This window comes from Nicotiana attenuata, unplaced genomic scaffold, assembly GCF_001879085.1.
Source record: "Nicotiana attenuata strain UT unplaced genomic scaffold, NIATTr2, whole genome shotgun sequence".
NCBI classification, from domain to species: domain Eukaryota; kingdom Viridiplantae; phylum Streptophyta; class Magnoliopsida; order Solanales; family Solanaceae; genus Nicotiana; species Nicotiana attenuata.
In genome coordinates, this window is record NW_017672992.1 from 3,334 (window position 1) to 19,980 (window position 16,647).

Sequence of the window (16,647 nt, forward strand, 5' to 3'; positions counted from 1 at the left end):
CGTCCACCGGGTCTACGTCCGAACCTGAGTCCTCGCCCTCAACACATGGACCGTCTCCAACATTGGAGGACGCGCACCCTCCGCAGAGCGCACCAAGCCACCCCCGGGAGAGTCCCTTCCGTTTGGGAAGACCTACCCGCCAAGATAGCATCTGCCATGAAAGTAGGTACGGGTGCCGTCTGCGATGCACCCATGCGGCTTCTACTAGTGTCCACGACCGCCCCTTTTCCAAGATCCACTCTCCTCTTCTTCCGCAGTGATGACTCATCCCCATTGGAGAATTCATCCAAGGGGTGAAGGCTCGGGATGGAAGGAGCCTCTTCCCTCACGACCAAACCTCGAGAAGAACCTTCTATTCGGAACGATTGAGTACAACCCCCTTGAGCGGATTCGGCTAAGGTAAATTGCGTTTCCGCAGGAGCAACAGCTTGTCGGAATGCAGGGACTGGGGCCCTGCGCCTGGAAACCCTGCGACCTGTCATCGCAAAGAATCGTATCAATAGTTAATGATTTATGACCAACGACGCAACGCGAAGAAAGATACTTACCAGACGAAGCCTTGGGGATGTAACGTCTCACGAAGGAAGGCCAATCTCGAGTCTCCACTGCATGGAGCAATAGACGAGCCACCCAATCCTTTATGCCAGTAATAGGGCGGGGTGGACGCCCCATTGCTACAAGCAAGAAGCAGACAAACTATAAGGAACGAAGAAGAGAAGAAAGAACAAAAATAAGAAAGAAGTGGCGACACTCACGTTTATCATTCCACCGCTCCGGGAACCTAGCATGGTCGGATACTATGTGGGCAGTTCTGACGAAGAAATACTTGTGCCAGAACTTACGACTCGCCCGGTCGTCGGTTCCAACTACTAACCCTTTTGTTCCATGATGTCTCAAATGCACCATCGTGCCCCTGTGAAAGCTGGGCGAGAACAGGTGCAGGAGGTGATGGATGGTCACCTCACACCCCGCCAACTCCGCATACTTCGTCAGCAGTAGAAGTACCTTAAGCGTGTACGGTGAGAGTTGTGCTGGGCAGACTTGATAAAATCTACAAAATTCCTCCGCTAGCTGAGGGAGGGGGAAAGAATAACAAATCACGATAGGGTATTCGTAAAAGGCGAATTACCCAGGTTTGTGGGCTTCCACGAAGTCCATTCCCGCCGGAACCATATCTACATTGGTGGGGATGTTGTATTTTGTACGGAGAGCGTCTATATGAGCTTGGTCCGTTTCAGAGATCACTAGGGGAGGAGTAGGAGAAGGATCTTTGAGGAAGTCACTCCAGGATGAGGGGTGCCTCGGTAGTAACTCCTCCAGGGTAGGAAAGCTACCCCTCTCTTCCGCCATTATGTCCTCACCACCGGAGGGAAAAGCCACGGACAGCGGGTCCGCCTCAGAAACCCCTTCGTGGGATGGATGCGTTCTAGGCATTGTTGTGGCAGGAAAGATATTGGAGTACCAGAGAAAGTTATGGGCGAAGAATGAAAGAAGAAGGAACAGAAAAACCGTGAGAACGAACGCTGGAAAGATGAGGAAGAGTAATCGGAGGTGAAATGGCCAAGAGTTTTTGAAAAAACAAACCCTTCACCTATTGATAGGATTGGGTAGAAGCGGAATCGAAGCAAAAAGCAGTAGAGTAGCACCGGAATCGAGGCGAAAGACTGCAAATTGGTACCAAAATCGAAGCGACATACCGTTAGCCCCAGTCTCGAAAACGCGTATAATGATGAAGAAAAGGCAGATGACGTCATTTCATGATGAGACACAGCACCGATACCTTGCTGAGCACGTTGACCCCCTACTGTTGACCAGGATGTGGTACTTCACGAAACCAAATTTCTCCCCGAAAGGCAAATGATGTCCGCTTATCAAGGACGCGTCGAGTTGCGACCTCAACAAGTGGAGGGACTAACTGTATGGGCCCAAATTTGGACGACCACGACTATAGACGAGCACGACCAGCGGCGAGGTCCTCACAGCTTAACACGGCTTCGATAAGAGGTGCTAGGGAGATTCCTTAGAGGGGGCCCTGGAATATGCTTTTCAGGATCTAGAGGGGGTTTGTTCCTTATATATACGGGGAATGGCTTTGTAAAAAAGGGGTCTTCTTCTTTTTCTCGGTCTGCAACATCTCTAAGATATAGCATCAATTGTAATACTTTCCGATAAACATTTTCTAACATCCAATCTCGGATCCTCATGAGACCAGACAAGATTATTCGTGTATTCGTTACTTATCTTCTTTTGTTCTAATGATTATTATTCTTAGCTAAGATTTACCCCTTCATTTTCTTTGATTGATTTGTTCAAAAAGGTTGTAATATTTTTTGACCCAAACAATGCATATAAATCCAAATATAGCTGGTATAAATATTTAATTAGCTTAAGGATACATAAGATGTATACAATGTCGGTGATTATAGACATCACTTTTCCCCCCTCTAATAGCACTCTGATTTTAGCTGGCGAAAAATTATTCATTATTGTATACAGAATGTTTTGTTGTTTCATGGTTTGGTTCGAATGAACCATAATATACACACTACATCGTCCTTGGTTGAACGTATAAATTATAATGAAAATGCCAAAAGAGAGTGAGGTTATCCTACAAATATGTTTTTAGAAAAAATATTAAAAAATTGTGCATTGCCCAAAAAGATACATTTCCATAGCTTGTATTCACGTTCAAGTGAAAAACATAAGACTGTCGTGAAAAGTAATATATAGTAAAAAATATCACTAAAATCAGAATAAGCAAGTAAGTCTTGCATATTTTAAAGTTGAAATTATTTTAATATCTCATGAGCAACAAATTTAAATCACAATTTAAACCTTTTGATTGTTTAAAATAGAACAAAAATAAAGAAAAAACATGAATGAAAAAGAAATTATAAGATGCAATGTCATTGGGCCCGTGCATAGCATCGGCCAGCATTTACTATATATATATATATATATATATATATATATATATATATATATATATATATATATATATCTTTTCATTAACAATAAAATACATTTTTTAAAAAGTATCATAAAATGAAATTGCAGACAAATCAATTTTGCTTGAATCAAGATGTTGTATTAATATAACATATAAATTTTAAACAGTAATACGATGATTCTATCCGAAACGCGACAAAGAAACGGAAACAAAAAATAGAAAAAGAAGAAGTGCATGAATCACGTGCATGCAGTGTACGTTCCGACGCCTTAGCTTCAAACTCAAGTGGGCCCTATATGCCAGACTAATTAAGTAAAAATTGTGTTGGGTAGTCACTATTTAAAGTGGTATTTACTTTTTATCCACCATTTTTAATGCTGAGCAAAACTAGCCACTGGTCTATTAAAATTAATATGAAAAGACTGAGTTACCCTTTCTTCCATTGCTTTTCTTCCCAAACGCTTCTCTCCCTCTCAGTTCGATGCATGCCTGTGTTCATAGATAAGCCTTGTAACTTTGAAAATCACCTGCCTACTTGCAATGGCGATTTCTAATTCAACAAGGTCAACATCATTATATTAGTGTTAAATTTCCTGAAGTATACGCCATTCTTCTTGCCAGTAGAATCATCTTCATCATCGACAGTAGTGTAAAAATGTTAAGTATATATCCTGATGCATTGAATTTGGACTTTGAAGTTCTGTATTTGTTTTACACGATTAATCCCTTTTTTTTAATGTATTTTTTTGGGTTTAAATCACGTTTTATAAAAAGAACAAGAAAAAAAAAGCAATCGCGAGAAGATCAACCGATGTACTTTTACTTGAATTCTTCGGAGAACGCATTGAATGAGTTCGAAAACGTAAAGTTGAAAAAGCGTCGAAACGTAACTAAATATAATATAATTTTAATTTTATTACACAATTGTACGCTATTATCCTTATTGTGTGTTTGCATTTAATTTATTTTGTGTTAAAATAAATTAAAAGTTAAGGACAATAGGTCCTGAACTTAGGCTAAGAAGCCCAAAAGTTAAGGACAGACAGTCCTTAACTTACAGTTACAAGTTCAAATGTTAAGGACAATAGGTCCTTAACTTTGATTTTCAAGTTCAAAAGTTAAGGACAATAGGTCCTTAACTTTGATTACCAAGTTCAAAAGTTAAGGACAGACAGTCCTTAACTTACAGTTACACATTCAAAAGTTAAGGACAGACAGTCCTTAACTTACAGTTACACATTCAAAAGTTAAGGACAAGCAGTCCTTAACTTACAGTTACAAGTTCAAAAGTTAAGGACAGACAGTCCTTAACTTACAGTTACACGTTCAAAAGTTAAGGACAATAGGTCCTTAACTTTGACTTACAAGTTCAAAAGTTAAGGACGCTTGGTCTTGAAGTTTGAGTTCCAAGTTCAAAAGTTAAGGACATGTAAGCTTGAAGTCCTGAACTTAGAGTTCCAAGTTCAAAAGTTAAGGACATGTAGTCCTGAAGTCCTGAACTTAGAGTTACAGGTTAAAAAGTTAAGGACATGTAGTCTTGAAGTCCTGAACTTAGATTCAAGTTCAAAAGTTAAGGACATGTAGTCCTGAAGTTCTGAAGTTAAGGACATGAGCATAAAGGTATTTTCGTCCGGCAGTTAAAGTTTATTAAACCAGTGACTAAAGACTAAAGACATTTAAAACACTGGCTTTAAAATAAAGACATGAGCTGTTAGTGGCTATTTGTGCACATCGCCCTTAATCCAATGGTAACTCTGTAGTAAAAGTTAAATATACTGTTCTGGTGGATGTACTATGGGGACATCTAATTGCAATTATTAATTAGATTTTAATTACCTGAATAATGTGAAGGGACATTAAAAATTATATCACCCAACTTTAAGTAGGCCACAAAGAGTTTCCAGTATAGTAAGAGAGGAACTACAATTATTAAATTAAGCCGTAAAGGAGATTGCTCAAAAGTTACGATCCTATCTTTTGGCTTAGGATTTATTATATAAATATAGTAGTTAATTAATTGTGTCCTTCTCAAATAATACTTCCTCCGGTCCACTATATTATGTATTTTTTTGGTTTTTTTTTTACATATTAAAAAATTTACCTTTTAGCATTAACTAATAATGAAACTGGCCATACCTTAATTTGCTCGTTGGGAATATAACAAACTACTCCTAAGCTCTTTAATCCAAAGGCAAATTTGGAAAGAAGAAATTAATTCCTTTTTAATATCTGAAAAAATCAAATATTGTGGACCACAAAAAAAGCCAAAAATTACTTAAAGTGGACCGGAGGGAGTGTCAGACATGGTCATGAATTCATGATTAATGTAACATAATTAGGTTGTCTCACAAATCCTGGACGTTTCTAAGTTTAAATATAACTTTGGTTATTAGTTCATGAAAAAGAATTACTAAAAAGAAAAAAGGTAAGATTTATATAATCATTAAAAATGGAAAATCACTACAATGATGGTACTTCACATGTAAAATATGTTAGCTTAATTTGACTTTTAGCAGTACAAAATGAAAAAGGAATAAAAGTAAGGCAGAAAAATTTCCACAGTTAAACTTTTTATTTTGCGAAAAGGACAGTGTACAAAGCAAAATTTTCTCCTAAAAAAAGATCATTATTGTCGATAGAATTTCAGGAAATAAAACCTTCTCATTTTTTAGATAAAGAGGTGTCAATTGATATTTCTTCACTTGAAAACTACTGTTTTGTTAAGTATATTTTTTATTTATACATATTATATGTTGAATTCGATTATTTTGACTTTTTAGTATTTTTTAAAAAAAAAATTCTGATTATCTTTAACCATGGCAAACAGTATGCTTCAATAGCTGAATACTTCTAGCCACTAATTTATAGTATTTCTTTAAATTCTTTCAAGATAGATAATCCTTTCTTTTCTCTTGTTTCTAAATGCGTCGTACAATGTCATTTCTTGTCCTTTCTATTTTGTTTCTTTGGTCAGAGTTCTACATAATTTACCACGTGAAAAAATATTTCGACTACAACTGTATATTGATCATGTACTGTATCAATCAGAGGCTAAAGTCACGTGAGATAAGTCCTATTCCATGCTACACACATGCCAAAGGAAAATAAAGCTGAAAGGAATTTATAAACAAAAAGAGCTCAATTCTCTTCTAAAGAGCAATACCATTTTGACATTGAAAGGAAAAAGAAAAAAAAGTTTTACGTACGTATACCTGTGTGTGTTTTTATAAAGAGCGAAAAACCCCTCTAAATTATCATGTTTTTGTTAGTTACCTATTTAGACTATTTAAATTATCCGCTGTCCTCAAAATCCCCCTTAACTATATACCCATATATAGATAAAAAACTCGTCGATTTTTTAGTGGTGAATGTGATACACCCATCTATTTACTCACCCTAATCTAAATATCAATTTAATTAAGAATTTTAACTAATGAAAGAAAACAATTAAATGGTAAATGTTTGTGTGGTTAAAAATCAAAGAAAGAGGATGAAGGGATAAATACATGGTCATTTGTAAAAAAAAAAAAAAAAAAAGAAAAAAAAAAAACCTCTTCCATCTCCTCCGTTAATGGCTACACCATGTTTCAATCTTGATTTTCCCATTAACCTTCTTTTGCACTAGAAATTTTAGTTAATACGAGATTTGGGATTTAAAAAATTAGGGTTTGGTCAATTTTTCAGTTAGACTTTGGTAAAAATTATGGGCTTTGGCGGACTATAGTGTTGAAAGAAGAAGATCTAATTGAAGAAGAAAGATAATTTTAGAAGAAACAAGAGAGAAAAAAAATCAGATGAAACCCCTAAGAAGAAAGTAAGAAAAGAGATTAAAAAATAATGAAGAAGAATGCTAGAATATAAAGAAAATAGAGGGAAAATAGAAAAATTAATTTTTTAAAAGAGGGTAACAGTAATAAACCATTAGACATGGACAATTAGGGCCATTCTAATGTATAATTTCATCTCTCACACGTCTTTTGGCGAGTTACCTTACATATTTTATTAAAAATGGACAAAAGAATTTTTAATATATAGGGGGATATAATTAAATAGAGTTTCGGAGACACCGAATAGTTTAAGTATGTAACTGACAAAAACGTAATATTTTAAGGTATTCACTCTTTTATAAAATGTCATAAGAAAACTGTATCAGATCACCTCATTTTTATGGTTAATCATGATAAACGGATATAGCGTGGCGCAAATACATGTATAAATATATATTTTTAAATAAAAATAGTAAGTAATAATTATTTTACTGTTTAAATTATCAACCTTCCTCTATATTTGCTTTCTAATATTTTTCTTAGATTTGAATTTTTCCTTATTGACAACCTAGCTAGTTCCAATGTCCGTGTGCATTCGAATAAAAGATAAAAAATAATAGTAGTAATTATCAATCTTTTCTGAAACAAAACAGCGAGTACAATTGGAATATTTGTACCATATATTTTTAAAAATGCAATGTATAAATTATCCTTTTAGATTGTAAAAGTAATGACTAACATTCAATGATCATTCAACTAATCATGATTTATTGTCACAAAACTTTTGGTCACTAGCTTTAAAAATTAGCTTCCCGTGCTCTCAATTATTGTACACCAAAAAAGGCAACAAAAAAAGAAAATGTTTATTCCTTTTTGGACTCATAATTCAGGCAATTCTAACATCAACTCATTGGCTGTTGAAAAAAGATCATCCCAAAACCAGTTATCATTCAAGCTAGAATTAAGCTCGTAATTTTCCTCCAATGAAGAAAATGACAAATCTGAAAGATTATAGTCATTAGTTTCAGCTGGTGCCCATAGTACCTCGGACCAAAAATTGTCGTCAACTTCAAGCAAATTGTCCAACAGTATTTGATCTCTTGATTCATCAGCAAGAGAACTCGTACTCATACTCGTAGCAGTTGTGTTTGAACATGAATCTCCACTAAACGATGTTGACGACGAAGAATTTGGGTGTTGTTGAATCTGGAAGTTTGTTTTAGGACTTGATATTTCCTCAGAATTTTCGGGCTCTGATGAATGTGTGACCAAATTTTCCTCGGATTTTGATGTTTCCATGGTTTGTTGATCTTGTATCTCTTGAGTTTGTTGAGGTTGAGATTTATCATCCGCTCTCTTCTTCAAACGAGTATGCCAAATGTTTTTTATTTCATTATCTGTTCGTCCCGGTAACCTTGCTGCAATTCCAGACCACCTGCAAATTAATTATTCTATTAAAATCAAACAATTTTTATTGTACGCAAAAACTTGTATAGGCAGTCGGTTTATTATATTACCGATTTTTATTTCTATTTTTGTAAATAAGTTTTGGATTTAAGAGAATACCAAAATTATTAATTTTCAAACTCATATTTAGAGAAACGCAAGATCTTGAGCTTTTTAAGTTAAAATTTTGGATCTACCCGATTGTTTTTTCTAAGTTAATTAGAGATCAACTCCTGCCATTTCTCTAGCTTACCGCCTTTGGCAAATGACAAAATGCGGGCAAAAAAATAAATACGAACCTATTTCCAAGAACTTGATGCAACTTGATAATGGTGTTTTCTTCTTCAGGAGTAAAGTTCCCTCTCTTAATATCAGGTCGCAAATAATTAGTCCATCGGAGACGACAACTTTTTCCGCACCTTAACAGACCTAAAATAAGAACAATGCAGCGTTCAAGATTTAAACTTGACGCGCAACAAAATATTTTTATATTATTGTCCTTTGTCATTGTTGCCCTTCGTCTTGATTTACAAGACGAAAGGCAATAATGTGGTCAGGACCATGACATAATACTAAATTGATTTATGTTTTTAATTACCTGCAAGTTTGGGAAGTGCACGCCAATTAGGGTGGCCATTTTTATTAATATAATTGATGAGTAAGTCATCTTCTTCTTTGCTCCAAGGACCTCTCTTTAATCCAAGCTTTTCACAGCAAGGAGCTCTGCCCATTTTCTCTCACTGTTTTCTCTCTCTCTCTCTCTATTTTCTGTGTTTTTCTCAGTTTGCTTTTTCACTTGGAATTTGAAGTTGGTAATAGCGACGATGTAGTTCTGGTATTAATACTAGTCTGTGGGAGGTCTGTAAAAAGGATTTGTACAACTGTAGTAATATTCCGTTCCAAAAAACGCATGATTCTTTCGTGCGTTGACGATCCTGACCCGAGGCGGGCCTATGCTTGGGAGAAAGGGGATTATTAGATTGGCTAACTGCGGCAAAATTTTTAATATATATATATATATATATATGTTGAAAGCGATCATATATTTTAATTGAATCCCTTAATTAAAATCAAAAACCGATGGAAGTACTGGTTGAACAGTCAGATCATGTGCCCGCCACCTTTAAATTCTGGATCCGGTACTCAGATAGTGGCAGAGGCAGGATTTCCACTATGGGAGTTCAAAAAAGAAAAAAAATTATTGTAGCTAATGGGAATGGAACCAATGACCATACAAAGGTTTTGAACCCCATTCAGTACTAAACCATGCTTTTGGGTTGCATCAAGGGGATTCAAAACATAATATATATAGAGGTAAAAAATAAATTTTGCCTTATATACAGTGTAATTTTTCGACGAATGGGAGTTCGAGTCCGCCCCCACCCCCTAAATCCGCCCCTGTAACTCCAACCTCACTCAAGAAAACACATAGAATGAGAGTAGGGCTCAGTTTGTCTTGATCATGACAAATTAATGTCTGGAAAATGAATTAATTACTAAAATGTTGTATTCACACATCTTTATCTAATTTATTGTATGATATATGAAATTTTTAGTAGGAGAATTATTTGGTTGTACGGACGACAAGTAAATCCGATTTGGACTCAGTTCTGTCTATAATTCGATTTAGCTTTGTCGCCACTCGACTTATGTCATGCCGTTAATTATAGAGTTATATAATTTTGTTAATACAATTTTTGTAAATTTCTTACGTCCTTTGTTTTAATTTATGTAACTTGGTTTGATTGGATACGGGGTTTAAGAAAATATTGAAGAATTTTAAATTTTATAGTTTTAAACTAAAAATGTGTACAATATACTAAAATGTGCTTGAATCTTAAATATGTCTTAAATATGCCATATAAAAAGTTGGAGTTAATTAAAGATTTAGTATAATAAAATATAGAAAGATGTATTTTTTTTAAACAGACTAAAAAAAGACACATAAATTAAAATAGGAGTAATTACAATCTTTTATGACTTATATATGGCACATTTATTTAGTCTCTTAAAATATAAATTTAGCTTGAAAAACTAAAATTGGATGTTTACATAGGCTTATGGACAATATTTGAATTAACAGTGAAATATTTTCGTTAAAGTCGAATATTTGTGAGCAAAAACTATCATTTTACTTGAAATTGTGTCTTCAAATTGGCCAAATACAACCCTTAAAAGTTGATATCATTTTTCATTAAACACTTAATTGAGGTACGCATCTATTGAACTCTCTATACTAAACCCAGCAAAAGTGTGTCAATTAAACATAACATGCCGACATGTCTTTTTTTTTTTTTTTTTTTCAGAAGATCACTTCTTTTTTGAATACAAGTGTTATTTTGTATTGTTATCATCTCACCGCCAATATTTCATAAGATTTAAATTGAAATCAGTAGAATACTAAAATAAAAAATGAGCTTAATTTTTTACCAAATAAAAATGGAAAATAAGTGTAATTATGTGATGAATGAAGGTGATCAATAAAAGGGAAAATGAGTGTTCTGTAGTGTGAAATATATTTTAAAAGAAAAAAAGGGAGAAAATAAAGCTCTGGGTTTTGGACGTAGATTTAGAAGAAGAGAAGGAAAAAACTGAAATTGTAGAAGAGTATAAGAACAAAGAACGAAGAAGATGGATGCAGGGGAGAGGACCGTGTAATATAATATTGACTTTTTCTCTGTGTAATATTTGACTTGAAGATGAAAAATATGTGAAAGTTCTAAATTTTATTTGGACATAAGTTTCCTTTGGAAAAAATACATCTTCTAATCAATAATACTATATTTCCCTTGAAATTCAGTATTTCTAAATTCTTACTATCTACTAGTAGTATTTATTACATGCTGGTGTGTAGAGTTGTCAAAACGGGCCAACCCAACCCAAGCCTCGCGAGCTTTTAAATTTGGTGGGCTAGGACGGGATGGCCCGCCACATGAACGGGCCTTAAAATGGCCTGCCCAACCCAGCCCTAAGAGGGCCGCGGGCTAGGGCGGGCCGGCCCTTCAGTTTTTTTTTTAAGAAAAAAGAATTTATTTAAATCCTTAAATATTTTTTCGTGACATATCTGATTAATCATGTAAATAACTTCATTTGCTTAGAGCGTAAAAAATGCTTGATATTTGATGAGGAATCTCGTAATTGAAACGCAAATTCTCTATATCTCTAACTCTTCTTTTTTAAAGTTACATGAATATTTTCTTAATGTTTTTCTTTCATTATCCTCAGATTCATGGATCGCTTCAATAAGTTTAAATGCTGAGGTTTTTTAATTTAGGATTAATATCATTCGTTGATTTCATCATTATAGTCCCTACAATTTTTAAAATTCCTGAAATTTGCTAGTGGTAAATTATTTTTATTTTTTTTGGTGTATTCAAAATTGATCTTTTTCTATACTAAAGAGCAGTTTAAATATTAATAGTATATTAAAGTAATCTGAACTGATCATTGGCCACTTAAAGTAATATTTTCTTTTGACAAATAATTATTACTGGCCAACTAAAACTTTTCGAATTCGCTTTTAATTAAGCAAAAGAAAAATTAATTTTGTCATATTACATGCATGTCAAAAATCTAAATTCTAGTTGATATCGAAGGGTAAATGAGCAATCTAGGGTTGGGGAATGAGTTAATAGTTTTTTTTAGTTTTTACTTTTTTAAATATTAAATATTTAATTAATTTGTTTATTTTTAGCCCACGGGCCGGCCCAAGCCTAGCCTCGATCAAGCCTCAACGGCTAGCGAGCCGAGTTGGCCCGGGCTTATAAGCCTCGGTTTTAAATGGGCTCAAAAAATCCTAGCTCAACCCTACCTAAGTAGCAAGCTGGGTTGGGCTGGCTTCACGGACTAAATCCATTTTGACAGCTCTACTGGTGTGGAAATAATTTGAGTTTCGTACTATGAAATCATTACTCTTAACTATTTCACAGTATGTGAAAACAACAAAAAGCTGGCCAACCTTGGGGACAAAAATATAGGGAAAATTATAGTATATAGCCGCTTCAAAAACATAACAGCCGTTAATATATATATATATATATATATATATATATATATATATATATAAAAATAAAATTATTGTATAGGTCACGAGTTCGAGCAATGAAAGCAGTTTGTAATGCTTACATTAGAGTAGGCTGTCTACGTTATACTCCTAGGACTGCGGCTCTTCCCCGAATCTTACGTGAATGCGGATATCTTGTGCACCGATTACCTTTATTTTTGATCAATATATAATTTTTATGTATTTAATTAATCAATATAATTATTTTTGACCGACCGACCAAATATGTTACTTGCCCAAAAATGCACCGGACATAAATTATTGATGGGCGAGTGTGGACGGGGTTATTTGACACGTGATACATACGAGGATTTGCCTGGTTTGTGGTCCACATGTTAATGTGTCCTGTCTAGGAAATAATATGAATGCAGAATATGAAACATTAAAACATTAAAACATTATTTCGCAATGTCTAACGAGTTCAAAGTGAAAAAGGGGATCTTAAAGTGAAATGTAGCATAAGCGGAGTGAGGATTCCAAATTTTAGAAGACAACTTAATTATTGATAAAGTATTTATATGTACAAAGTTGATTTTTTAATATAAATATAAAGTTTGAGCCAAAGCTATTGAATTCTATCGAACTCGTGAGTAGAACAGTAGCTCCTTTCTTGATAGTTAGAGAGGACATCCCTATTAAGTTGTATATATGAATTGCATATTATTAATGTATAATTGTAAGTTGTTGTTTTATTATATAAAACTTGATATATGTAATTTTTCATAGGCGGGTCTAAAATTTTTAGACCTTTATATTCTTATTACTGAACTCATTACAATTTTTAAATCATAGGTTTATACTTCAGTAGGTTTGCTCTCCCACAAACACACACTATGTATCAAAAATATTGTGTTCAATTGAATTAGTGAACTTGCTACGTTCGTCACTAGAATTTGTTTACCCAAGAAATGAGTAACAATTAAATGTATAAGCAATTTAAAGGATACGTGGTTTAATTCAATACGAATAATTATGAATAACATGTAAATGAATTAAAGACAAAATAAACTATCAAACCAATCGCAATGTAATGACCAAGTCTGATCTTAGATTGAACAGTGGAACTCGTCCTCGATTGGACCCTCAATTCAAGCTCGGTCGCGAGTGAAGAAAAGAACAAATGAGTAATGCCTTGAACAATAACTATTAACTAGAAGACTAAAGTAAACTTTTATTGCTTTGGATTCTTGTTTTACAATGTGTCAGACTAAAGTAAACTTTTATTGCTTTGGATTCTGTTTTACAATGTGTCAGACTAAAGAAAAACTTCCCATTTATATAATAGGAAAATTTCAGTCCTAGTACAAGTATTAAAAGGGTGAAAATCTTCTTTTCCCGGTAATTGTTGGTCTATAATTGAGACTGAACGGGATCCGCTCTGTAATATCCGGTTGATGGCGAATATTATGGCCCCCTATCCATCATGCATAACTGTTCTTCGCGTCTCACGAGGTCCAGAAGCTATACTTGGTCCGGGGTACGTCGCTTTACCATATTCGATCTTAGATACATCGTGCATTCTCTCTGGGTCTCGATATGAGGGGTTCCTGGCCTCGCTTAGAATCACGTTGAACCGCGCTTCCCCTTCGTTCTCTCATTGGGAAATCGGGGATAATTTTACCCTTGATTTTATCCGCACACATAATTATCTGTTATTATAGGTTAATTCAACATAATATTATCAAATTCTAACTTTATTCATCATTAGAGTCGCATATAATATTAAGTGGGCGTTTGGACCAGAGGCGGACCCAGGATTTAAGCCTTACGGGGGCACCATTGTTTTTAGTATGCCAATCGCCAACAATAAAGTTCGGGTGTAACTCTTTGAAATGACTATGATAATTTATCATCAAAATAAAAACATCAATATTATCAAATACCATTAACTTGATACTAATATAACAAAAGTATATTGTCCACTCATAGTTGAACTCGAATGTTTTCATATTTTGAAAACGGTCAATAATAGCAACATTGCTTATATTTACAACACTTCCTTCTCAAAGTAACAAACTAAACAATCATTTAAAAATGCATCATCAATACTACTACGCAATTCATCTTTGATGTACTTCATAGATAAGAATGCTCTTTCCACCGTTGCAGTTGCGACAGGTAAAATTAAAGTCAACTTCACAAGCAAATAAACAAGTGAATAAGTCTGCACATTATTTGTCTCAACCAATGCTTTCGCCAAATCACCAATATAATTCCTTTCAAATCAGAGAACCTAGGGTCACCATGTTGCATATGCCATATGAAAGTGTCAAGTTGGCGACTAAGATCTCGAAGCTTCAATTCACCAAACTCATCGGGATAATGCTTGGCCAATGTCATTATTCTTTCCTTATCAAAATTAGCAAATGAGTTAGCCGGATTCAAGATAGCCATACCAAGAAGCAGGTTACTACTCACAACATCAAAACGACTATTAAGCTCCAGAAGTTGCAAATCAATCACGGCATAAAAAAGCTCAACACGTAAGTGATGTGAATAAGTAACACTAGAAGGCCTACGCTTCGACTTTCCAGGAATATAGAATTCTTCCATCTTGGGCACCAAAATATCATGTTTTGCACAAAATAAATATACTTCATCCATCAATGGTTCCCATCCTTTATCTCTGATTTCTTGCAACCTTTCCTTTGTGATATCAAGAAATACCATGGCATTGACAATATCTTGATCTTTCTTCTGTAATGCTTTGCTCAACTCGTTTGACATTATCAACACTTTCAACATTAAGTGAAGCAAGAAAACAAATTCAAATGCTTTAATTTTACTCGAAAAAGCTTCTGCTTGCAACCTATCATTAACATCACCTTCACATTCAATCACCCCAAGCACATGAACAATAGAAGAAAATAAAATAACAAAGTCATCCAATATTTTACAATGTGATCCCCAACGAGTGTCACCTGGCCTTTGAAGCCCCCGCTCTTGATTTAATCCTTTCCCACTTTGAACTTCACCACTCTCTAACAATTGCTCCAACAATTCTGCTTGATGATCCCGAAGTTGATCTCTACGCTTAAAAGAAACTCCAATTATATTCAACACGTTAGTAACAATAGCAAAGAAAGTCTCAACCTCCTAGTGTTTTTTAGCAACGGCTACAAGTGTCAATTGTAATTGATGTGCAAAACAATGAACAGAATATGCCCATGGAGTTTCTTGCAAAATTAAGCTTTAAGGCCATTCATCTTTCCCTGCATATTACTAGCCCCATCATAGCCTTGTCCACGTATTTTGGATGGACTTAATGAGTGTTTCATTAGCAAAGAAAGTACTGCTTCTTTCAACGACTTTGCAGATGTATCACTAACACGAACAAGACTAATAAATGGCTCGTTCACTTGGCCTTTTTTGTCAACATACCGCAAAGCAAAGGCCATTGTTCATGGTGTGAAATATCCTTGGACTCATCAGCTAATATCCCAAAATAATCTCCATCCAAGTCATCAATTATAGCTTTCACGGTCTCTTGTGCACAAGCACTCACAATATCCTTTTGAATTTTTGGCGAAGTCATCATATCATTTTTTGGAGCATGTTTTGGGTTTAGAAGAAATAACCTGATGTCAAAGAGAGAGAAAAGGGAGTAGGCTTGTATTTTTAACCTATGAAATTTGTTTTGGGTTTAGAAGAAATAACCTGATGTCAAAGAGAGAGAAAAGGGAGTAGGCATGTATTTATAAACTTTGAACGAAATTAAGATTCAATTAAAGGTCTGACCGAATGAGACCCAATCAAAAAAAAAATTGAGTGTTGGACCTGAGTTTCGAACCTGGCTCTTGAAGAAGGCAGCTACTCCCACAAACCAACTCTTCTATCCAGTCTTTGTGACTGAGGGTGCCGCATAATATATTTATAGGGGTCCTCCCTGTATTAACTTATATATATAGAATATATATACAATATTTTTACCGAGGCCAACGGGTGCTCATTGTTGGGTTTTTAAGGTATTTAATTAATATATTAAATACTTAAAAGAGGGTGAATGGGAAATGGAGGGAAATGAAATTTTTGAGTGAAATTTTAAGTTCCCCCTCCCTTGGCAAATGGGCATTGTCCCATATTGGAAGAGGAAGAGGTTTTTTATGGGTATATAAGCAATTGCTCTTCTTCTAGCTCTTAAAGAGTTGAGAAGAAGGCAAGGCCTCGCGTCGTCGTCGTCGTCGCTCGCTCGGCTCGGCTTCGGCTTCGGCTACGGCTACGGCTACGGCTTCGGCTTCGGATTCGGATTCGGATTCGGATTCGGATTCGATTCGGATTGGATTTGGATTTGGATTTGGTCAAATGATCGATTGATTGATTAACTTTTTGGACCAAATTTATTTGTTAATAGTAAAATATTAACAGAAATGTTATTAAATATTTGTTTTAATAACAAAATATTAATATTAAAATATTAATAT

General features: G+C 34.7%; 2 protein-coding genes across 2 annotated transcripts; both read right to left on the reverse strand.

Annotated features, from left to right (window-relative positions):
- Positions 1–7,429: 7,429 nt before the first annotated feature.
- LOC109215124 (myb-related protein Myb4-like) lies at positions 7,430–8,984 on the reverse strand. Its single transcript, XM_019379147.1, has 3 exons — positions 8,762–8,984; positions 8,463–8,592; positions 7,430–8,152 (listed from the first exon to the last, which is right to left on the reverse strand). The coding sequence occupies exons 1-3, from the start codon at positions 8,892–8,894 to the stop codon at positions 7,597–7,599; spliced, it is 819 nt and encodes a 272-aa protein (XP_019234692.1). The 5' UTR covers positions 8,895–8,984; the 3' UTR covers positions 7,430–7,596.
- A 5,229-nt stretch (positions 8,985–14,213) lies between these two features.
- On the reverse strand, positions 14,214–15,624 carry LOC109215121. Its single transcript, XM_019379143.1, has 3 exons — positions 15,520–15,624; positions 14,432–15,322; positions 14,214–14,360 (listed from the first exon to the last, which is right to left on the reverse strand). Exons 1-3 carry the CDS (start codon positions 15,622–15,624, stop codon positions 14,214–14,216), a joined length of 1,143 nt encoding a protein of 380 aa, XP_019234688.1.
- Between the last annotated feature and the right edge of the window lie 1,023 nt (positions 15,625–16,647).